At 43.3% G+C, this 24,908-nt stretch overlaps 1 protein-coding gene across 28 annotated transcripts in view; it reads left to right on the top strand.

Moving 5' to 3' along the window:
• Nucleotides 1–24,908, top strand: part of camk2g2 (calcium/calmodulin-dependent protein kinase (CaM kinase) II gamma 2) — a 169,519-nt gene that overhangs the window by 77,813 nt on the left and 66,798 nt on the right. For all 28 annotated transcript variants that reach the window (XR_012595114.1, XR_012595113.1, XM_074645318.1 and 25 more), the window contains exons 5-9: nucleotides 1,366–1,431; nucleotides 10,149–10,221; nucleotides 22,212–22,314; nucleotides 24,167–24,250; nucleotides 24,453–24,547. Coding sequence is in view for 26 of the 28 variants with exons in the window: in XM_074645318.1 (XP_074501419.1) it covers nucleotides 1,366–1,431; nucleotides 10,149–10,221; nucleotides 22,212–22,314; nucleotides 24,167–24,250; nucleotides 24,453–24,547 (421 nt within the window). In the remaining 2 variants the exon portion in view is untranslated. The remainder of the gene's footprint in view (nucleotides 1–1,365; nucleotides 1,432–10,148; nucleotides 10,222–22,211; nucleotides 22,315–24,166; nucleotides 24,251–24,452; nucleotides 24,548–24,908) is intronic.

Below are 24,908 nucleotides of genomic sequence, written 5' to 3'. Positions count from 1 at the left end.
CACAGAGACAGCTACTACTGTAAATAATATACCATTACTCTGATCTTCCATACATTTATCTTTTAGCAGAAATAATGAACTGACTACTGTTTCACATCTTCTATTTTCCACCCTGATGGTCGCTGTGTTTACACACCGTGTCATAGCGGTAGCATGTAGCTAACCCGTTAGCATTTAGCTACATGCTAACGGGTTAGCTTTGTATCTCCATGTAAACAGAGCCATCTGCCCACAGCTGTCTGCTCTCCTCTGGGATGATTCTGTCGGTCATTTCTCACAGATGGATCTGTAAAGACAGACGTAAAACAGAGTGTATGTTTACGGTTTACAGAGTTGATGCATGAGGTAAACACTGAGTTAACTAACAGAGCTATAAATAGTATTATTTACCTGAGAGAAACCGTCAGGAAAACCTGGAATCTGGACCGCAGATGTTCATCATGTGTCGCCGATTTCTGATCAGATTCCTCCGGTAACGTGCGCTGGGTGAAGTTTCTGGTTTATAAACTTTAAAGTGGTTTATAAACTCTATTCTAGCTGCTATCTCTCCACTCGTCTCTCTCTCCAGAGCTGCTCCGGGAGGGAGGGGGAGGGTGACGCTGTTGTTGTTGAGATTGACAGAAAACGCTGACCAATCAGAGCAGAGTGGGAGGAGACAGGCTGTGAATCAGTGGTTTTCAGACAGAGGCTGAATTAGTCTCTGAGGCAGGCAGACTCAGGCTGCAGTATGAGAAGAATAAAGGGTTTTTTGAACATTGCAGCATGTAAACATGTTCTAGTGCAACATTAAAATACATCTATGAACCTGGAAATGAGCATAATATGTGACCTTTAAAACCAGACGAGGGAACAGGAAGTGCTAAAATGCTGACTCATTTCTGGGTTTTAGGACTCATTCCTGTAGCACTCTATTCCAGTGTGTATTTACAAAAAACATAAATTACTTAAAATAAAATTTTTTTAACTGTCACAGCCACTTTCCTGCACATTTCTCTTTATAATATGTGTTTCACCCATTGAAATGTGATTTAACAGTATCGGATTGTGTTAGGTAGAATTTAGCATATGATTGTTCAGGTTAAAAAACGTTTCAGGTCAAGCTCTGATTTATTACCATGTGATGATACAGTGTATCCGTTTAGTATCTGAGGAAGGAATAAACCAGACATGTAGGTCTTTTAGAGGCTTGTATTATCAGCAAGCAGTCATGTGACCTCTTCCAGCACAAGTTAGAGCACATGTTACATATTAACACAGAACATGTTGGATCTATGAAGACGTGTAACTACTAACATCAACATAAATCAGTATCCTTCCTCCAAAAGGAAAGAGAAACAACCATGTCTCTGTTCTGTCTGTCTACAGCGTCACTGGAGGAGAGCTGTTTGAGGACATTGTTGCTAGAGAGTATTACAGCGAGGCAGATGCCAGGTACAGTATGTCGTCATGCTAACATGTGAACATGTTATCTAGTGCATGTTATGTGTCACTAGTCAGTTTTCCTGCATATTAAGTTTTTGGTGGCTGCCAAAGTAGCAAAGTTGGGTTATGAAAGCACAAAGTGAATGTGTTTTAATGTACTTGGTGCTTTAGTAGAAGGAGCAATGCTTGTAGTTTCTGCCACTTCTCTGGGGTTGTTTATTTTTGACCATGTGACTCAGGGCTCTTACATTTAATTCCATTAATAAATAATGACAAAGCTGTCCTAAGTTTTGAAACATTATTTTGAGCCTGTTGTCAGAAGCTGCTCTTGGTTTTGGCACTGCAGCAAATTACCTGTCTGGACTGTGCCGACTAAAGGCCTTTACAAGCCGGCAGCATTTTCTGTTGTTTTTGTCATGATCAAAAAAGCAATGTAACAAGGTTGATTTTTCTGAGCTTTCACATTGCTAATAAAGGCATCTCTGGCATATCAAGCTGATGCTTCATCTTACAGAGGACTTTGGCCTATTTGTCTCTTACTTAAGGCCCAGACACACCAACCCGACATCACAGAGCTAGCGGCGATGAGGGCCTCATCGTCGCCTGTGTCTTGGCCGACAAGTCGACCACAGCCGACGGCTAGTTAGCACGAACGTTCTGTGCGTCCGTGAGAGGAAATAACTCTCCACATCAGCAGGCGGCAGTAGTCTGTATTCGTAATTCAAAAGGTAAACAGGAAGACCGAGGACGGCGGATATACAAGCCGTTGTTATGATACGTACATGAAACAAAGCAGCGTTTGCCAACCCTTTTCACACCACTCTCACTCACCACTTAGCTCCGGCCAAAAAAACTCTGACACGGGCAGACTAAAGCAGACGGTGCGGGACACAACGCAAAAACTAGTCCGACCGACGCTAAACTGTCCGACAGCCGACCGTCGGCTTGGTGTGTCAGGGACTTAAAATCTGTACTGATGGAAGCCCTGCCTATAATTAACAAGTCAAACTCAAGGCAAAGCTTTTACCCCGGCCATGTCCATGGTCTCATTCGATTTTAGAGACACCTTAAGCCAAGCCTCACATCCATACTAAACAGCAGAAGTCAGCTTCGAACACTTTCTTTTTTTGCACTAATGGACATCAAGCACATGGGTGAACAAAGCAGAAGCGTGGGCACCCAACACTTCTGCCCGCCTCCGACACACCATGACGACATCCTCCTTGAGTACATTTTTCTGGACTTCATTTGAAAACCAAAAACACTCACTTGTGATCGGTCATGGCAGCATGAAACTATGTGTTATTAAGCCCGTCAGATGTACGTACAGCCAGTTTAAGTGTCTCACCTTGCACTGGTAGTTAAAGCCACATAACAGTTAGAGCTGATCAGCTGAACAGATGATATAGTTATGAGGACATACTGTATATACTGCACAGTAAAAATGATCAAAAACCTAGTCAAGGCTATCAAGCTCTAACTTTTGGTTGTTTAGAGGATGGGCACATGTGTTTGGGATTAGTTCTCATCTGATATTGAAATGTACAGGTGATCCTACACCAAAGACTCCATTTGAGTCAGGAAAAAATTTAATGAAAGAAGAAGGAACGGCGGGAGAGATATGAGGTGAAGAGTATTGGAGACAGGGCTAGAGAGAAAATGTGAGAGGATGTACGATTATAACACCAGTGAGGACAGCAGCAAGGTAGTCTGATGGGCACTACAGGGCAGGGCTGTAGTACTTGTTGCCTTGTTGGATTCAGACTTCTCTTGGTCTCGTGCCTTGTTGGATTCGGACTTGTCTTGGACTCATGCCTTGTTGGATTCGGACTTGTCTTGGACTCGTGCCTTGTTGGATTCGGACTTGTCTTGGTCTCGTGCTCCACTATTGAGAATTGGTTGTTCCTGGTTGCTGATTTGGAATCAGTTGTATAGAACGTTGTCTGATTCTACAAGTGTTTACCCTACTGTATATTGTTACGACCCCGAGAAAAGCTCGTTGACGAGGTCGAACATAATCACACGAATCAAGAGTTTTGAAAAAAAATACAGGTTTTTATTTAAGTGCAACACAGAAATAAGTGAACAATAATTAACCAAAGAGATAAGTTAAGTAAAAAACCAAACAAACCCCTAAAGTTTTCCCAGAAAACTAATTAAACTGGTGAGCCGGCAAAAACGAACGAAAGAGGGGAAGCCACCTCAGCCCAGCTCTTACAGAGCCGGCAGAACCGGGTGCTTCCCTCTACCCCTGAACAACATAACCCCAAACTAAACCCAGACAAACAGAAACAAAACACCGAAAACTAAACCTGCGGACTCACCGGAAAGATAAAGAACGAAACAACAAAAAACGACATGAAGTCACTATGCTGCTTCTGCTGCCAGGCCAAGCCAGGCTAGAGTGGAAGGGAGAGTGATCCCAAATCCCCTCCCCCTCTTTATTGATTCCCAATCAAGAGAGAGCAGCCACACCTGGAGAGAAGAAACACAGACCAAGATTAGGCATGAGACAGGATCAGCATGATCAGAAGGAGGGGGAGCATAACACCCCCACCCTAAGTTACTGAACAATGTATCCCGTGAAACTGCAAGACCCCAACAGCACACATTGTTCCGGAACAACTGGTTACAGGCGCGACAATGCGTCAGCCAGAACATTATCCCTGCCACGGACTGTCGGACTTCCATATTAAAGGCCTGCAATCGCAAACTCCAATTCATCAAACGTCCGTTTTTGTTCCTACACAGAAAAACAAGCGGATTGTGATCTGTATAAACAGTTACAGGAGCATTAACCGAACCAACATAGACCTCGAAATGTTCAAGGGCCATGACAAGCGCCAACGCTTCCTTCTCCATGGTTGAGTACCATTTCTGATGGACATCGAGTTTTTTAGAAAAATAAGAAATTGGATGCTCAACTCCATCTGAACCTTCTTGCAGAAGGACAGCGCCAATGCCGGTATCACTCGCGTCCACAGCCAGCTTAAAGGGCTTATCAAACCGGGGCGCCGCACGAATGGGTGCGTTCAACAAGAGACTTTTTGTCTGCTCAAAGGCCGACTGGCAGGTATCAGACCACCTAAAGCTCACTTTTGGACTCAGCAGATCAGTTAAAGACGAGGCTACGGCGGATACATTTTTGCAGAAGCCCCTATAATAGCCAACCATGGCTAGATAACGGCGAAGTTCGGTTCGGTTGGTTGGTTGGAACAGGGAAAGCTTCAATGCATTCTACTTTTGCTCGCACAGGACGAACTTGACCTCCCCCCACCACCTTCCCTAGGTAAGTCACCGTCAAACCTGCTTCCTTCAGACGACAAAACACTGCATGCAAATGCTCCATATGCTCAGACCATGACTCAGAGAAGACAACCAAATCATCAAGATTTGCTTCACAAAATGACAGACCAGACAGAACAACATTCATTAAACGTTGCGCGTTACGAATGCCGAAGGCCATAACTGTGTACTGCAGAAAGTCATCAGGTGTAACAAAAGCAGAGATCTCCTTTGCCCGCTCAGTCAAAGGGACCTGCCAATATCCTTTCAGCAAGTCTAACTTCGTCACAAATCTGGCACCCCCAACACGATCCACACAATCTTCCAATCGGGGAAGAGGATAACAGTTGGGTTTTGTTACACCATTCACTTTCGAAAGTCTATACAGAAGCGATCTTCACCATTAGCTTTATCAGCAAGCAAGCAAGCACGGGCAGCTCCAGGCACTAACACTAGGCTAATATTATGCTGCACCATATACTCCACCTGCTGCTTAAGACGACAACATTTGTCTGGATTTTCACGATATGGATGCTGTTTGATTGGCGGCGAATCCCCCACATCAATATCGTGCTCCAACAAGGAGGTCTGAGAAGGAACATCAGCAAACATTGATTTGTTTGACTCAATTAACTCAACCAAATCCGAGCACTGTGGCTCAGAAAGATGAGACAAACGAGTGGGAAGATTTTTCAAGATCTCAGAGTTTGACAACTTTCCCTTGGTCAGGGCCACAGAAAAAAACAACTTCAGCGCTAGACAGCGCCTCCGAGCCTTTCCTGTCACAAGACTAACACACGGTGCAGTGGCTTCAGCACCGGACAGCACCACAGGGGACACAACGCCCTCACCTGTCTCAGAACTGGACTATGGCTGCACCTGCTCCCTATCATAGTAAAGCTTAAACATATTAATGTGACAGAGACGATTTCTACGACGGCGATCTGGAGTGGCTACAAGATAATCCCGATCACCAACCTTTTCCTGGATCAAGTAAGGATCACTGTAACGAGTCTGCAGCTAGACCCAGGGATCGGCAGCAACACAAACACCTTGTCACCAGGCTGAAACTCCCTGCTTTTGGCGTGCTTATCAAACCATGTCTTCATTCTAGCCTGCGCAGTCTCAAGATTATCCCTAGCTATCTCACATGCACGTAGAGCTTGAAACTGAAATTACTCACATAGTCCAGCAAGTTTTGCTCTTGCCCTTCACACAACCACTTTTCACTCAAAAGCTTCAAGGGACCACGCAAATGAGCAAAAACCAACTCTGATGGACTAAACCCCAGGGAATCCTGGACCACCTTCCATATAGAAAACATCTGCATGTGAACCCACTCATCCCAGTCCTTTTCAAACTCCAGACAATACCTGCGCAACATAGTCTTTAAAGTTTGGTGAAAGCGCTCAAGCACACCCTGACTCTCAGGGTGATATGCGCTGGAATGACAATGTTTAATATTTAGCTGCTTTAGCACCTGAGCAAACACACGCGACGAAGTTTGAACCCTGGTCTGTTTGTACAACTTTTGGCAAGCCAAAAAAATTTAAATAATTTCGTCAGAACCTTTACAACAAAAGGAGTTGTGATCTTACGGACAGGAAACACCTCTGGGAATCGAGTGGACGCACACATCACCGTCACCAAAAACTTATTACCAGCCTTTGTACGAGGAAGTGGACCCACACAGTCAACCAAAACACGTTCAAATGGCTCACACACTACTGGAATCGGATACAGTGGAGCAGGAGGAATGGTCTGATTTGGTTTCCCCACTACCTGACATGTATGACAAGATCTACAGTAGCGTGTAACATCCCTATTTAACCCCGGCCAAAAGAAATGCCGCAAAATACGGTCGTATGTTTCCTTAACCCCCAAATGACCGGCAAGAGGATTGTCATGAGCCAGATTCAAAATTGCGTTTCGGTATGGACCAGGAGCTACAATCTGAGTCACAACACTCCAGTTGTCTGCAGTCGAACTCAATGGCGTCCATTTACGCATGAGCAACCCGTCCCTAACAAAATAACCAGATGACACAAATTCCACTTTATCCCTAGCTACCACAGCTTCGATCAAGGGAGACAAAGTAGCATCATTCTTTTGCACAACAATGAACTGGTCATGAGTCAGGGACAAATGCTCAACCTCAGAAAAATGTTCCACACTCACGTCTTTACTCTCAACAGCTTTCGGAGAAAACAAGGAATTATCATCACGATCACAAAGAAAAGTGTCAATCAAATCAACTTCAGCCTCGTCCTGTTTACACTGAGACCAAGCAACAGCACAAGCTGAAAAAACCTTGGGAAACTTCTCAGTGAGCTCATCAGGAGACTGCCTTACAGGGATCGGGGTCACTTCAGGAGTAACCAGCACCTTTCCCCCTGCCAAATCATTCCCCATTAAAAAGGAAACCCCCTTAATCGGGAAACCAGGATGTACTCCCAAGGCTACTTCACCTGAAACAAGGTCAGACTCCACCAAGATCTTATGCAAAGGCACACCTATGTCCTTCATGCCAAAACCTACCACGGGAATGTCCCAACCCACAGCAGAATCATTACTGAATGGCAGGATTCCCTCCAAAATAAAAGACAAGAATAAAAGCCGTGTCCCACAGCATCTTCACAGGGACCTTAGGAACGTTACCAGGCAACGACACAAAGCCATCCATAACGAAAGGAGCCAAATCTGCCAGATCGCTGGACATTCCATCAGACACTTCAGACATCTCAGTTAAGGTGTTAACAAACTTATTTACCAAAGCTGCTGGCTTTGCATTTGTTTTTTTTAACACAGGGCAACTTGCCACAATATGCCCCTTTTTCTTACAGTAGAAGCACATCACCTCATCTTTTCCCTTCAACTCGTCCTTCTCAGCCTTAACCTCAAGCTCTGAGGGACCAGCACTTCTGCCACACTCAGACCCCACAGCCATACCTCTACTACTATCCCTCCCAGTACCATTTAGGCTCTCAACAGGCTTATTACTGAAAGGGCGATCCACAAAAACGGCCTTATGAGTGAGAACATATTCATCCACTAAGACAGCAGCCTTAAAAATGTCTGAAACCTTTTTCTCATTCAAATATGTTGACACCCTCTCTGGGAGACAGTTTTTTAAGTCCTCCATTAACACTAACTGTCTAAGCTGGGCAAAATCTTCAACCTTATTGGACGTACACATGCAATCAAAAAGAGCATCTTTTTCCCGAGCAAATTCAACATAAGTCTGATGCCCCTGCTTATCAGCCAACGAAACCTTTGATGGTACGCCTCCGGTACCAGCTCATATGCTCCGAGCACAGCAGCTTTTACTTTGTCAAAATCAAGACTATCTTCTGCCGAAAGTGATGAGTAAACTGACTGCGCTTTACCACTCAAAACACATTGCAACAACAACATCCACACCCCTTTCGGCCACTTCAATGTAGATGCCACCCGCTCAAACAAGATGAAATATTTATCAACGTCCTTCTCATTAAAAGGAGGAACCAAGCGGATGTTTTTACTCACATCAAAATCAGTGGATCTACCAGCAACTGGAGAAGTAACACTGAGCTCTAACTCACGCATGCGGATCGTAGTTTGCTGTTCAAGCTTTTTAGTTTCAAGTCCATTCATGTAGTGCAACTCTTTCTCTCCCAAAGCCAAATGTTTCATCTCAACTTCTAGCACCTTAAGTCTTATTGCCTCATCAATGGACTGTCTCAACTGCTCTGGTCCTTTTGGAGTACTCTGTAACTGGGGCAAAATATCTTTATGCAATAGGGCATCATACAACTCTGCCTTCATAGTTTGCTTCTTAGCTTGCTTCGAAATAGCTACTTCATAATGATCAGCAATTAACACCAGATTACCCTTAGTACTCCGATCAAACACATCCTGGGAAGGAAACTCAATAAAACTCAGCCAACTTGAACTCCATTTTCCCAGCATCAACCCGACTCGGCCTACAGCACAAAACACTGCCACACTAAACGGCCTCAACACAAATGCAACTCTTAACTCACAAATTACTACACCCACAGTACAGCCACAAGTCGACCACAAAGCTGACAAAACTGTGTCCACAAAGTTACCACAAACATCCAGATTAACACAGGCCTACTGCCACTAAGCCATCAAAACTAGATGTCACAAAACCACCTTGAAAACCATTAAGTTTTCAACTAGTTAGGACGAGCCCCCAAATTATGTTACAACCTCAAGCTCGTTGACGAGGTCGAACATAATCACACGAATCAAGAGTTGTTTTTTTTAAAATACAGGTTTTTATTTAAGTGCAATACAGAAATAAGTGACCAATAATTAACCAAAGAGCTAAGTTAAGTAAAAAAAAAAAAAAAAACCCTAAAGTTTTCCCCAAACTAACTGAACTGGTGAGCCGGCAAAAAGGAACAAAAGAGGGGAAGCCACCTCAGCCCAGCTCTTATAGAGCCGGCAGAACCTTGTTGGATTCGGACTTGACTTGGACTCGTGCCTTGTTGGATTCGGATTGTCTTGGACTCGTGCCTTGTTGGATTCGGATTGTCTTGGACTCGTGCCTTGTTGGATTCGGATTGTCTTGGACTCGTGCCTTGTTGGATTCGGACTTGTCTTGGTCTCGGGCTCCACTATTGAGAACTGGTTGTTCCTGGTTGCTGATTTGGAATCAGTTGTACAGAACGTTGTCTGATTCTACAAGTGTTTCCCCTACTGTATATGCAGTCAACAGCAGAGCAGCGACACTGCTAAAAATATCCTCTTACGCAATTTTCGCCGCCACGGCACAAAAAAAAAAGGTGTAGCCTAACTCCAGTTCCTTGAGTGCGAGAAATGCAAGGAGAGGAAGCGACCCGAATATCATAGTTTATAAAAATGCAGCTCAGTGATGATACAGACATACTGTATATAACACGGACCTGCCAATGCACATTCAACCCGCGCTTGACCCGTTCATGTGAGCCAGCTCTCACTCTGTTTGTCACTGTTAGTAGTAGTAGTAGTAGTAGTAGTCTGCAGTCTAGTTACTGCACTGAAACACCTGAGGAGTGGACACTAACATTAGGCTTCATGATGAAAGAAAGTTTTGTATCACATCTACACATCTGTTCTCTCTCTCTCTTTCTCTGTTCAATATTAAGACTGGGACCATTTACCTATCTCCAGATTCCATACTATCACAATACTTGGGTGGTGATTCGATATGTATTGTGATTTTTAATTATTGCGATAGTATAGTAAATAAGCTTTTATTTTGGAAAAGATCTAAATGAATACAGAATACAGTAAGAATGATTGATTTTCAGCATGTATGTAGTCATAGAGATGTCCTGAAGTCAAATATAAAAAATCTTCCTGTCCCTCAGTCTGCACTCCATTGTCATCCAGCTGTTGTGGAGTGACTGATGTGTCTCTCCTCTGTTCCCATCCCTCTCTGTCTCCTCCAGCCACTGCATCAATCAGATCCTGGAGAGCGTCAGTCACATCCACCAGCATGACATTGTGCACAGGGACCTCAAGGTGAGTTATCCTACTGTATACCAGCGGTGAATACTCTCTAGTTATTGTACACAAATCTCTTCTAAATGAAGATGAAAGGCATTTGATTCACAACAGGTCGAAACACACACATGCACACGCAAGTTGTTCTTAACGTCACGCCGTGACGTCTGCGCGAGCGTGACGTTAAGAACAACTTAAGAGATGAGCGTCATCCATCCCTCTCTCCACCTGCTTTCTCTATTCTCATCTTCCCCTACATCTGTACCCCCTCCTCTCTCCTTTCCTTCCTTCTCCTTTCTTTCCCTCCCCCCCCCTCTCCTGCACTGCTGAGGAGTGACGAAAGCAGACCAGCTGCTATTAATAGCGGTTCGGTGGATGAGATGACGGCCAGTGACGATTTCCCCTCGCAGCGAGACTGTTTGCCCCGAACAGAAACCAACAGCCCTCTGACCTCCTCAGCTGTGTGCTTTCATTCTAGTGATGTGCTGAATGAAGACAGCGAAGGGAGCTGAGATTTAAACACCTGGATAATTGCCCCACATTTCTTTTTATGCCAGTTCAGTCCTAAACTTTAATATTTTACTTAACAATCTGCTCTATTACTTTTATGTGACAGAGCAAAATGAAGCCGTTACTCTAGAGTAAGTAGACACACAAAATTGGACAATCTGGTTTAGTGTGCGAGTGGCGTGAATGGACTCGTATTGCGTTTCATTGACTTTTAGTGTGCATATGGATCTCAGTATCAAATGATCTTGGAGAGGGAAGAGTTTCAGAAAGACAATAATGATGATAGATGATGTGGAGAGAGGACAGAAAGGAATTACCGGAACATTCATTGTTAATGTACGACTCTCTTGTCTCTTGCCTGAGCAGCCAAACATCGTTCAGACCCGCCCGAATGTATTTAACATTCTAGTAGAGATTACAAAGTTTCCTAAAATAAAAAAGGGTCTAAAATGATGCAGGAGATGTGGAATATTTCCACTTGATGGAATGAAGCTTTTACTCAGCTTAAATATTACATTACATTTAGGGCTGTCTATTGATTAAAATATTTAATCACAGTTAAAGGGACTGTTTGTAAGAATCAGAAATGTCTTGTTAACAGCGACACCTGTGGCCGTTAAGTCAACGAAAGTCAGCGTCCTGTTGCTCGCGCTTGTGCTCGCTCTACATAGACATGAACGAGCATCAGTCAAAACAGTGAGGAGACACACGTCAGCTAAAAGCTGTCAGTGTGTCAGTGTGCTGACTTGACTATGACTTGCCCCAAACTGCATGTGATTATCATAAAGTGGGTATGTCTGTAAAGGGGAGACTCGTGGGTACCCATAGAACCCATTCACATTCACATCTGGAGGTCAGAGGTCAAGGGACCCCTTTGAAAATGGCCATGACAGTTTTTCCTCACCAAATTTTGCATAAGCTTGGAGCGTTATTTAGCCTCCTTCGCGACAAGCTAGTATGACATCCTACAACCTAAAAATCGCAGGTTGCGTTAAAGAAATTAGTGGCGTTAAAATGAAATTGCGTTAATGTGTTATTATCGTGCCGTGTTGACGGCCCTAATTCAAACTGCATCTTTGCAGCATCATTCTGAGCAGCCAAATATTGTTCAGACTCGCTGAAATTTATTTTAAATTCTATTAAAGATTCCAAAGTTTCCAAAAATATCAAATACGTCAAATTTGGGGGGAAAAGGGTCTAAAATAATACAGAAGATCTGGAATATTTCCATCTGATGTAATTAAGCTTTTACTCAGTTTAAATATTGCATTACATTACATTGCATGCATTTGGCAACTGTTTTTGCCCTAAGCGACTTACAGTAAGTGCATTATTATACCCCCCGACAACGTAGTCGGGGTTATATAGCGCTCCGCGAGTCCGTCCTTCTGTTCGTTCGTCCGTCCCTCTGTCAGTCCTTCCATCCTTCCGTCCATCCGTCTGTCCTTCCGTCCGTTCGTGTGTCACACTTTAGTTTCCAGAGCAGAACTCAAAAACTGTTTATCTTAGGAACTTCAAATTTGGTATGATGGTTGACAGTGTGGTGTAGTTGTGCCTTTTGGGGGTTAGAAGTTCAGGGTGCCCAACATTTGTGAAATTTTGCCCAAAACCTGTGATTCTTTTCAACTTCCATTTCGTTTCCGGAGTAGAACTCAAAAACTATTTAACTTAGGAACTTTAAATTGGTATGATGGTTGACAGTGTGGTGTAGTTGTGTCTTTTGGGGGTTAGAAGTCCAGGGTGCCCAAAATCGTTGAAATTTTTCCAAAAGGGCAAAACCATTGGCCCTACTTTAGCACGGATCAAGCAGTGAGCGGGGATATGCGTCATGCGTCCTGGGTGATCCGATCACAAGTGGACAGCTTTAAGTACAGATGTGAATGCGCTCTAGACACATTGGGGACGCGTTGAGATCCAACCTCTCAGACCACATTCAGAGGTGGTCTGGGCCGCATATGGCCACATTCTTTTAGCAGTGTGTAGTGAATGTGTCCTGGCCACATTAAGGACCGCCTACTCTACTAACGTCCCGCTGGGATCCGCGGGTCTCTATGCTCTTCAGGTGAATAAACAGGCAGACGCGAGCACTTGTCTGCCTCGCAGCATGGAAACGGCCTCTCTGCCTAACGGCCTCTCCCTCCCCCCTCCAACACACACAGAATCCTGCATTAATTATTCGATTTCTTTTATAAATAACGACTATTAAAAAAATCGGAAATCGCAACTCATCCCCAGTCGGTACAACTATATTTTATTAAAATATATCTTGTTTATATGCTACATATCTACAGATTATCAGACTAGGCACGCAAAGTGCATTATTATCATACTGTCGGTGATGTGTGTGTCTGACACCAGCCCTCCCACCTGCTCGCTCGCTCACATCCCCGGCTCGGTGCCGGCGGTATGGAGATCTTTGGGGACCGCCGGTACAATAACCTTTTATTTGATGTCAATAAAATGTACCAGAATTCACGAAGATGTAGGATATTACTACTGACATTCCTGTAATATTACGTCACAGCGTCTGCTGTATTAGCCGTGTGTTTACTACGTGTTTATTTGCATATAGAGCGGGGAAGTGAGATCAGATCACAAGTGGCCACTCCAGATGCATGTGGAGACGCATTCTAATGCCAGATGTGAACAGACATACTGAAAGTTGTCCACTTGTGATCCGATCACTCAGGACGCCTGAGTGGAATAAGAACATTTTTACAATTTTTAATTTGTAATAACTGGTAAACTCTGTTGTGTGTCTCACCCAACCTGGTTTCCAGCAGCAGCAGGCAGCTGTTTTAAGCAAAAAAGTTCTTATAAATCCACCGTACACTACCCGCCCAGCACCAAATGACAGACAACGTTAACGATTAGCTGGTGAACATAGCGGAGCATTTAGCAAACCAAAGCTAAAAGTAGAGTGAACACTGGACGTAGGTTCCTCAGGTGGCCAGAACACAACTCATCGTGAATGCTAATGTTGCTCCGTATCTGCTGGGTGTGTAAATAGGCAACTATTTGCTGACTGTTTGTTAGCCACTGCAACTTAAATAATTGAATGTCAGTGTTGTGTTTACAGGTTGTTCTGCTGCCCCCAAGTGCCACTCGCTGAAGGGAAAACAAGAATTAGAGAGAAAGAGCTGAGTGCTGTTGGCTGGTGGAAGGCTGAGTTGCCATGGTAACTGTAGGGTGAGGTCTGCAGCGCCAGCGTAGGGACTCATTATGCCACCTCCCATCTATCTGTCTCTATCTGTCTCTCTCTCTTTTCTTCTGTTGCTTTCAGTCCAGCTATCTGTCCCTGTGCAGTTCCCCCTTTCTCTCTCTCTCTCTCTTTCTATTGTTTCAGATCTGCCCGATAGAGGGGAGGGATGGTAGGTGGGAGGGATGGATACATAGATACACTAGATGGAGAGAGAGAGACTGACAGATGAGAAGAAACCGACTATGAGCATAAAACCAGTGTCAGACATCAGTCTATCCATCAGCATTTGAGTCGATGAGGACGGCTAACCACTGCAAAGACTTTTGCCCTCCAAACACACACAACACACACACAACACACACACACACACACACACACACACACACATCAGGCCTGCCAGTTGGGTCTTGTACTCCAAAAGATAGGGCCACCACATTGGTCAAGAAAAACATATATTTTCTGTATAGACCCCATTTACACCTGGTATGTTCACCTGGAGAGTTATGGTACGTGTCCACAGGCTCCGTCCTTTCCACGCTTCCCATTCATTGCCTATGTTAGCAGCCTTGCAATGCATTCTGGTAGCGTGGCGGCGCGATTCGAGAAACGGAGTGTCACGCCGCCCGCACCTTATTTGCGTAAAGTTGAGGGCTAGTCTACTTTATACGAATCACGGGCGTCCGACGCAACTCGCTGCCTCTCGAAACTCACGAGGATCTTTTAAAATAAACGTTGTTGTTCCAAAATAAAGACAGATTCATCAACTGCATGGATTATTTCTCGCCTCAAATGTTCTCAGAAACACATTTCGGTGAACTATTGTCGTGAAATAGGAGAAGAAAGTTTCCAAACAAGCCTCCATACTGTTTCCGGTTTGAAAGCTGGGAGCAGCAGCCCACGGAGGGAAAGCGTTCATCCAATCAGGAGCCTATTGCCTTGTTTCTAGTGACAGCCCACCAAGCGTCCAATTATGGGAAGCAACGTGTGTCCTCGCTATAAAAAACGCCCCTGTGGACACATACCATTATGCTATCTTGATTCTGGTCCAAGGTCAAAGGTCTAGAGAAACAATGCAGGATACTCTCAAGACATGCTGAGGCGACAGCCAAAGGCATCCATAGGCTACTTTTCTGTTGCCCTGCTCTCTGGACTAACATTACTGATACTGTGAGAAGTAGGGCTGTTAAAGTTAAGGCAATAATAACACGTTAACGCAGATTCCTTTTAACACCAGTCATTTCTTTAACACATTAACTCAACTTTTTAATTACCATCTCAAAAATCCAATGGCAGACCCGGTAGCTACTTTGTCTGTCGGAGGTTGTAACGGGCTCAGTTTTAATATTAGAGTGGCTCATATGAAACTAGAAAACCTGAGGAATTCATCAGTACCAACCATGTACTAACATACTAGCTTGTCGCGTAGGAGGTTAAATAATGCTCCAAATTACGCAAAATTTTGGCGAGAGAAAAACTGTCATGACCATTTTCAAAGGGGTCCCTTGACCTCTGACCCCTTTACAGACATGCCCAGTTTAATAATAGATAATAGATTTGATAATCACATGCAGTTTGAGCAAGTCATATTCAAGACAGTACACTGACAGCTGTTGTTGACTGTTGGGCTGCAGTTTGCCATGTATGATTTTAATATATATTTTTTAATGCTAAATGCAGTACCTGTGAAGGTTTCTGGACAATATTCCTCATTGTTTTGTGTTTTTAATAACTTCCAATAATAAATATGAACAGATAAAAAAACGTGTGAATAATGTGTGATTAACTATGGACAGTCATGTTATTAATCCCGATTACATATTTGAATGGATTGACAGCCCTACTAAGAAGTAATTATTACCAGAGCTGAAGCTTACGAGTACTAGCTCGGCCACAATAGTCGGTCATATGACCCTCGTCTTGCACATCGTCCCTCCATAGTCTCCCGAGCCTAAGCTCTTGTGTGGTTTTTCCTTTTATCTATTTCTGAACCGAGGAAGGGGTCATCTCATGACCTTGAGAGGAGGCGGAGTTAGGTGACCTTTCAGCTTGTTCAGCGGATTTCTTTTCTCAACAACGAGGTCACACTGTTCAGCTTGCATTTACACCTGGCTAAGAGCCGGTCTTAGTGCGAGCCAGACCATCTCCAGATTTGTAATGCTGAAAATGATGGCAAGCAAAATCCAAAAACATAAAAACACAAAAGCCAAAAGAGCTTTCAAGAGCAGCAATCACAAAGCAGAAGGCACCTTGACAGAAAAGGATTTCCCTCAAACAACATTTGTCGCCCTTTATTATAAGTGTTGATGCATGACATGTCATTTAAAGTGGGGGTGCAGTGCGTAGGGTTAAAGGCCCCGACACACCAAGCTGACGGTCGGCCGTCGGACACTTTGGAGCCGTCGGTGAGCGTCTGTCAGCCTAGTTTTTACGGTGTGTCCAGCACTGTCGGCTCTAGTCTGCCCGTATCGGAGGTGTTTCGTCCGGTTCAGCATGTTGAATCAGCGGCGGAGCTCGTTGGTGAGAGAAGTTGGCTGTTCATCTTAAACACAGGTGCAGAACGTACGTGCTAACTGACCGTCGGCTGTAGTTTTTTTAGTGCATGTGTTCAAATGCAACTTGACGGCCAAGACGAAGGAGACGTGAGGCGACGCAACAGTCGGCCTTCGCTGCTGCTATTTCTTTGATGTGGGTTTGGTGTGTCTGGGCCTTTAGGGTGGACATTGCAACTATGCCAGGGAAAACAAAGTGGACAGAAAGCATAAATGACTGTTGGTATCAGACCCAGGACCACCTTGCTGTGAGGCCACAGTGCTAACCATTGAGCCACCGTGCAAAGAAATAAACAGGTCAACCCTATATGATGAAGAAAAACCTAAAACATGTACATGTAAAACAGCTGTGCAGCTTGAAGCAGTAGCTGACCTTGTGTCAAATTACACTTGATCTGACACCTTTCATCTTCCTCTCATCTCCTCCTTAAAGCTAGGGTTGGTAATCTTCTTCAAATACACTTTTTGTTATATTTGTTGAAATTCTCATTACATCGCAACAGTAAATCAATAAATCAAATGCTCTGACAAAAAAGAGAAAAATGTGGTATCTGTGGCTGTCGCAGGACTGTAATAAGCCGACCAATCAGTTAATTTGGCCCAAATTAAATGATTGGACGGGCTACCTGCCGGTCTATCTACCTGATCGCACTCTGCCCGTGCACGCATTGCGTATCACCAGAGTCTTCCACAAGCTGCAAGTTTGACAGCTGTGAGTACTGACAACAGCCATGTTCATTGTTCACGTTCATTATGATAATATGGGGGCAGTGTCTTTGGAGGTAGGCCTGAAGGGACGGACTGTCAGTGTTGCCGACTTGGCTACTTTCTCGCTAGATTTAGGGACCTTTGGAGCTGGTGCTGCTAGTTAACTCATTTGCTAGTTTCTCAAGATTACCAACCCTAGCTTTGAAGCAGCAGTAGGCAGGTTGGAGAAAATATGATCAAAAAAGTTATCTTTTTAAAACTGTCCCTATATCCTGACAGTAGTGCATGAGACAGATAGTCTGAAGAAAAAAAAAATCAGGTGCCTCTGTGTCCTCCGGTGCTCCTAATGGCATCTACAAGAGTTCACAGACTGGAGGAAAACATCCAATCAGAGCCGAGCTGGAGCCTTGCCATCTCTGAGCAGCTGTCAATCACTCACAAACTCCGATCAAACAGTCAAACTACACAGCGCTGAACAAATATGAATCAATATTCTGAGAAAAATTGTGATCCAGCAGCCATGTTGAGATCAGTTCAGGAAATACCAAGCACCGCCCACCAGCCGGAGCACACTTTCTCATTTTACAGTTAAACAGTACACTACAAGATGTTTCTGAAAACAAATAGGCATTACAGTATCAGAATATGAATTCATATTTGATCAGTGCTGCCTAGTTTCACCATTTGATCAGAGTTTGCGAGTGATTGACAGCTGCCTTCGTTGAATGAACAGCCAATAGAAACGCTTTCTCTCTGAAATGACCTGTGATTGGTCAAAGTCTCCCGTCACAGGCTAGATGTTCTAAAGCCTGAAAACAGAGCCATGAGGAGGTGCAGAAGTCTAGTTTTCTCTCAAAACACTTGAATTACAATATGCTGAAAGGTTATGGGATTTTTGCCCAATGATGAAAATAATATTCTGCCTCCTGCTGCTTTAAGTGACAGGAACTATGATGTAAAGAAATGCAAATGAGGAAAGTGAGGAAGCAGTTAAGACAACTAAATCACAGTTAATGTGTCCTTTTCTTTGCCAAGTCCTGACTTTTTGAGTGTGTGATCAGAGGGACAGTGTCCAAAAGGCTCTGTTGAATTCAGTGACAGCTGACTGAGAAGGTCTTTCATTTGGGCGAAGCCTTTGTGGCCTGTTTGACCAAATCATGCCTCATTACTACTGTAGATGTCATGGAGCTCCTGCAGCTCATCCACTCATGCATACAGATGGAACATTTCCTGAAGGACGGTACATGCCTATCTCTTTTGCCCTTAACGTGTCCAAAATGTTGTTGTTGTTTTTTTGGTTCTTTTTGCTCTGTGCTAAAACTTATTTTGCTATGCAAAACTACTTGTTCTCATTAATGACTTCATTTCATAGACTGAAGACCTTTGGGGGGGTTTGACTGTTGGCCTGAAAAAAAAAATATGAAACTTGTGATGGGCATTTGTCTGTATGCTTGACATTTTATAGACAAACTAATTGACAAAAGAATATTGAAAATATATCTAACCTTTATTTAAGTAGAAATTACATTGAGATTAAAATAGAGGTAGACCGAATTGGCCGATATCTTCTTTACTTCTGCAGCGGCCTAGTCGGCTACTTTTGAACACGCTGTTTTTAATAAATCAGTTTTTTTGTCACTCCGGATTTAATAATTCCTAAGAGAATATCCTGAAGTGTGATTTGGTGGATTACATCACTGGAAAATGTTCTATTTATTTGCAATGGCTGTTCTGTGGCTTACAGTACGACTGGCCAGGATTACTTCTGTTGCGCGTCTTGTGCATTGATAAATGCCACTCCTACAAACCATTAAAGTCTGTGTAAAGCAAAAATAAATATGCATTCTGGGTTTGTCACACCACAGAAAAATGTGTTACTAATCACCCAGCCAAATTTGAATGATTAAAAAAATCGCCAAGAATATAAAATTAGCTTTCAAAATCATGGAAAAGTCATTAGTATTCTCTGCTCTGAGACGCTGGGGGCGTGTCCACTGAAGGCGCTGAAATCTGAAACCTCCGTTAATACATCCATGGCTGAAACGACACCCACAAGCGGGGAAGGGGCAGCCTGTCAGGATTCCCTCAGTAGCGGCGAGCAAAGAGGGAAGAGCCCAGCGCCGAATCACCGTCCGACAGGCGGATTGGGGAAATCGGGCCTGTAAGTCCTTCTGATCAAGGCTCAGCCCGTGGACGGTGTGAGGCCGGTAACGACCCCCGTCACACAGTCTCCCGGGATATTCAACTCGGCGGGTTGGGGACGGCCGCTCGGTGTGGAAGGATCCCCTCGCGGATCTCCTCTCTCCTCTGCCCGGCGCGGGCTGGCCCCAGCCGGGCGCATTTCATCCGAGGCGGTCGGTCAGCTTGGAAAGGCTCGGGGCTCGGGTGGCTAGCGGCTTCGGAGCGCCCCCCGCCCGGACCTCGCCGCCGGGCCGTGGACAAAGTGTTTGCTTTTGTAGTCCCGTTAGTCTCAAAGACATTCGTGGCCCTGGTACTCCATACTGACTATTCATTTTTAGTTTTTAGTTTAGTTAGTTTACAGAAAAATAATAAATAAACATAGGACGTGGGATGAATTACAATCATGAAAATACAATACAAAACAAAATCAGTGATGAAAATGCTTATAGTGGAACTTGAACCTGCGATTATGCCAATATGAGACTCCTGCTCTACCGACCGAGCTAACTGACATGACCTTTGATGATACCTTGGATTTGTAATTTCTTTTTTAAAAAACACGTTTGTGAAGATGGGTGGAGTTATGTTAAGGATGATTCCAGTACGTCACCCAGCTATGATTTTAGCCCCGCCTAAAAACTCCTGAACACAAAACTAAGGAAAAACAGTTTAACGGCCTAACCCCAAAATCCAGTACTACAATGTTCACAGCCTTTGCACATCTTTTCAGTAACTATTTTCCAACATTTATAATGGGGTTAAAAACAAAACTCTGATTTCCCTTTACACGGCCTTTAATGTTGGTGCATATTTCCGGGTAAGGAGGAGCCTAAAGCTCGGGCCACACAGCGCGCATCATGCTCGCGTGACGGCAACGTCGCGTGTTGTTTTTTATTTCGGCGTCCATGTTAACAGGTTAGAGTGGACACACTGCCCGCATGAGACGCACGTCAGACGCGCGTCAGACGCACGTCAGACGTGCGTCTATTTTATAGAATAGAAGGCTCGCCTATTTTTCACGCTTGCCGCTTACCTCTCGGCTGCGTCTCCCAGCAGCAACAGACAGTGAAGGTGATCTATTGACAGTATATGAGCAAGATTACTACAGTTTCCATGTCTAGACATCTGTAGAATATGTCACTGACCATCAATATTTTACACTTCCTATCTAGATTTCAAAATAAAAGTCCTCTAGCGTTTTTAGTGCACAGAATCATTCATTCATTAACACAATGCTTTTATTCTGAAATACTCTAAATAAAGCAGTTGTCTGCTTGCAGGTTTCCATCAAGTTAATATAGTACAGGCTTTTAATTATGTAAACACTGTAGTAGTCATAGCAGAAACCCTACATATGCTATACATATAATAGACTGGGTTAATAGGTTATAAGAACATCAGGTGATAGTTGGCAGTATTTTTCCGATGCGCTCTCTCTCTCGCTCTCTCTCTCTCTCTCTCTCAACAAACACCACGTAACTTTATTGTTCTTTCTTTTAGAGGTGTTATTTAATTTTTTTAAAGATATTTAATAATAATTTTCGTTTTCTAAAGGTTAACAAATAACGAAACTGTTTATTTTGCTTTGTTTTATAATAATAAAAAAAAAACACTTTACTTATATTTATCATTCTGAAATACTTCAGGTGTTTTTCTCCATCAAGGCGCAGTTCAGCAACAAGGTGGTGAAAAGCTCCGAGTTGCCTGAGATGTCGGAACATCAGCATTTATAATGTAAATTGCTGTCCCGCCCCAGATGTAAATTAAGTCGTTTTCGATAAAAGCCGCAACCTGGAATGCTGTAGAACAGGAACCCGAAACCCCCTGGAAATGTTGTTTAAAACTGTGCCAGTCAAAGTGAAGAGGGATTGCTGTAGGCTCTCTCTTACTACTAATGTATTTATTTATTTTTTTGTATTAATATATAGCCCACAGAAATCCCTCTTCACTGTCAATGAAGAGGGATTTATATATATATATATATATATATATATATATATATATATAGCCCATAGAAATCCCTCCTCATTGTATATATATAAATCCCTCTTCACTGACAGAAAAGAGGGATTTATATGGGCTATATATTAATATTTATGTATGAATTTATTTGCTTGTTTTTAATAATATTTACAAATTACCACACAGTTCTTACCCTTTTTTGTCTTAAATAAATATAAATCACATTTATTATGAAGTTAAATGGCCATTAAAAGGCAAACTCTATGTAGAAAGAAAGGGCTGTCAGCAACAGCAAAAACACAGCTGACAGGTAGCTCCGGGACGCTCCCGAGACGTGGGTAACTCGCGTCTAGTGTGAACACCCTAGGTGGGCATGACGCGGCCACGACGTGACGCTGCCGTCACGCGAGCATGATGCGCGCTGTGTGGCCCCGGCGTTAAGCGTGTGATTTCATCTCATAAATAGATGGTTACGTGGCTAGATTATTTAGAAGAGAGAATGCCGAATAGGTACAGTAAGCAAGTTAAAGTAACTGTGAATGATTTCTTCTCCTCCCTGTCTGTCTGTCTGTCTGTCTTGTATCTGGGACAAAGAGCTGATAATGCTGCGTTGTATATCCGAGAGAGAACTTTTTATGACCTTCTACCTTGACTTTGTGTATGGAGCCTCCATGCGGTGATGTACGTCCCCGTGTGACTGCGCAGCCATCGGCCATTATCAGAGCCCAGTTCCACCAATAACAATAGTTTCTAAAACGTCCTATCGGTCTACCTCTATTTGAAAACAGTCACTAGTTGCATTTACCTATTTTTGTGTGTGTGTGTGTGTGTGTGTGTGTGTGTGTGTGTGTGTGTGTGTGTGTGTGTTTGTGTGTGTGTGTGTGTGTGTGTGTTAGCCAGAGAACCTGCTCCTGGCCAGTAAGATGAAGGGGGCAGCGGTGAAGCTTGCAGACTTCGGTCTTGCCATCGAGGTGCAGGGGGACCAACAGGCATGGTTTGGTAAGAAATAACACTCTACTAACAATCTGAATTTTTAACCTTATTATCTGTATTCCACACTATTCACTTTCAGCAACAGTGTTTGCTTCAGCAAGAACATCACCATCACTGCATGGGAAAATAGGAAAAAATGAAATTAGTGGCGTGCTTCTGTTTCAGTACAGAAAGTACTAAATATTCAGAATGAAATATATACGGGACACTTTGTTTATTACTGTCAAAAACAATTTTGTGTGTTGAGTCTCACAGAGAGTCTTGTTGCTTGCGTGTTTATAGTGTAGTTATATTAAGGTTTTATTGTGAATATAATTTTTACATTCAAAGCAATAGAGGCTAGTACTGTTTTATTTACTTAAAACTAGGGCTGTCAATCGATTCAAATATTTAATCGCGATTAATCGCAAATTAATCTAATTTTTTATGTTCAAAATGTACCTTAAAGGGAGATGTGTCAAGTATTTAATACTCTTATCAACATGGAAGTGGGCAAATATGCTGCTTTATGCAAATGTATGTATATATTTATTATTGGAAATCAATTAACACAAAACAGTGACAGATATTATCCCTAAACCCTCACAGGTACTGCATTTAACAAAAAAAAACTCATATCATAACATGGCAAATTCAAGCCCAACAGGCAACAACAGCTGTGGGTACTTGTGGGTACCCATAGAACCCATTTTCATTCACAGATCTTTTGGTCAGAGGTCAAAGCAGAAGAGCAGGAACAACAGACCGTCTCTAGGTGTGCAGAAGTGATGAAGAGCAGGAACACCAGACCATCTCTAGGTCTGTAGCAGCGATGAAGAGCAGGAACACCAGACCGTCTCTAGGTCTGCAGCAGTGATGAAGAGCAGGAACACCAGACCGTCTCTAGGTCTGCAGCAGCGATGAAGAGCAGGAACACCAGACCGTCTCTAGGTCTGCAGCAGCGATGAAGAGCAGGAACACCAGTCACACAAGAAGAGAACCTCAGAGCTGAGCAAACGTCCGCGACGACCGCTGAAACTTCTCCCTTCCGCTGTCTCTGCTCTAGTCCGTGCAGGCTAAGGATGGGACCCTTGATTCTCCAACGATTGATGGCGCTTTGGCTAACTTAGCTAGCTTCCTAGCTCCACAGCAAAAACACGCTTCAACAGCAGTAAACAGTCCCAAACACACCCACGGCCGAGCGAGTTGACCAGTGAAACAGTTCACGGTCCAAGTCGTCTTCACCGTCTAATATACTGTATAAAACACCACGAAAATGTATCTGGTCTATCATGACCCTCACACGTGTGTCTCTCTGCTCTACGCCACTTCTTCTCTGTCTTTCTGTCTTGATTACCCAGAGTTCAACAGGTCATTCATTCCCTAAAGAAAATAAAGTACTAAACAAGCCTCCTTGAAACATGTTGAAAACGTACAACTGTAAATTCTTAAACGACTGTCTGAACAGAGTGATATACTGTATATGTAGTTGAATGATAAGTCTTATTACTAATGCACAAAGCATTTCAATATATACAGTGCACCTTAACAGAATAAGAGTTATGCATTGTATCAATAATTGGCAGTAACCCACATATTTGAGATGACAGAGGAATGCAAAATAACTGATGTAAATCAGGTTATTACATTAAAAAGGAAACCACAAGAGGTAGATGAAGAGGAGGAATGTTGAGATAATGTCATTGTGCACATTTGTCTGTCCAAAACACACATACACAAATATTTTAGTTTTTTGTAATGCTTGATACAAAGATCAGAAAGGCTGATGAACCCAGAGTCTTGCTCAAATCAGGCTGTAATCTGAAAGAATACTGTATATCATTATTACATTTTCATAGACACAAGTATATTTTCGCAGGTTTTGCAGGAACTCCAGGGTATCTGTCCCCAGAAGTGTTGAGAAAGGACCCGTACGGCAAGCCAGTGGACATATGGGCATGTGGTCAGTCTAGTTTCTGTCTGTTTGTATGTTGCCGCATTCATATGCTCACTAATATTCATTAAGAAACTACATTTTACATGTTTTTGGTATAAGTTTTATTTACCGTATGTTTATATTTTGTGTGTGTGTGTGTGTGTGTGTGTGTGTCTGTGTGTGTGTGTGTGTGTGTGTGTGTGCGTGTGCGTGTGTGTGTGTGTGTCAGGTGTGATCCTGTACATCTTGCTTGTGGGCTACCCTCCCTTCTGGGACGAGGACCAACACAAACTGTACCAACAAATCAAGGCCGGTGCATATGACGTGAGTACCTCTCTCTCATTTTCTTGTAGATGCCGTCCGCTACGTCTGTACATGTGAGTTGCATGTGTGTTGTTTGTGTGCGGAAGTTCAATGCCTGGAAATCTGATAACATGACGATGATATAGAATGATTAAGTGTAGTGTTGTGGAATTGTACATTATACTGAATTTATTAGGACAATTTGCATTAACTGGGGAACGAGGGAAATTAGGAAAAGGGCCCGTGTCATATACTATGTTATATACGGTAGTTGAATGCGCGTGCGCATGTACCATGTTATATACGGTAGTTGAATGTGCGTGCGCATATACTGTGGGGGTTTACGGAAGTAAATGAAACGATCCACTTGTAACTCAACGGC

Source organism: Sebastes fasciatus, chromosome 9 (assembly GCF_043250625.1).
Source record: "Sebastes fasciatus isolate fSebFas1 chromosome 9, fSebFas1.pri, whole genome shotgun sequence".
Classification (NCBI taxonomy): Eukaryota; Metazoa; Chordata; class Actinopteri; order Perciformes; family Sebastidae; genus Sebastes; species Sebastes fasciatus.
Note: the sequence above shows the minus strand (reverse complement) of the source record. Positions and strands in the feature narration are given on the sequence as shown.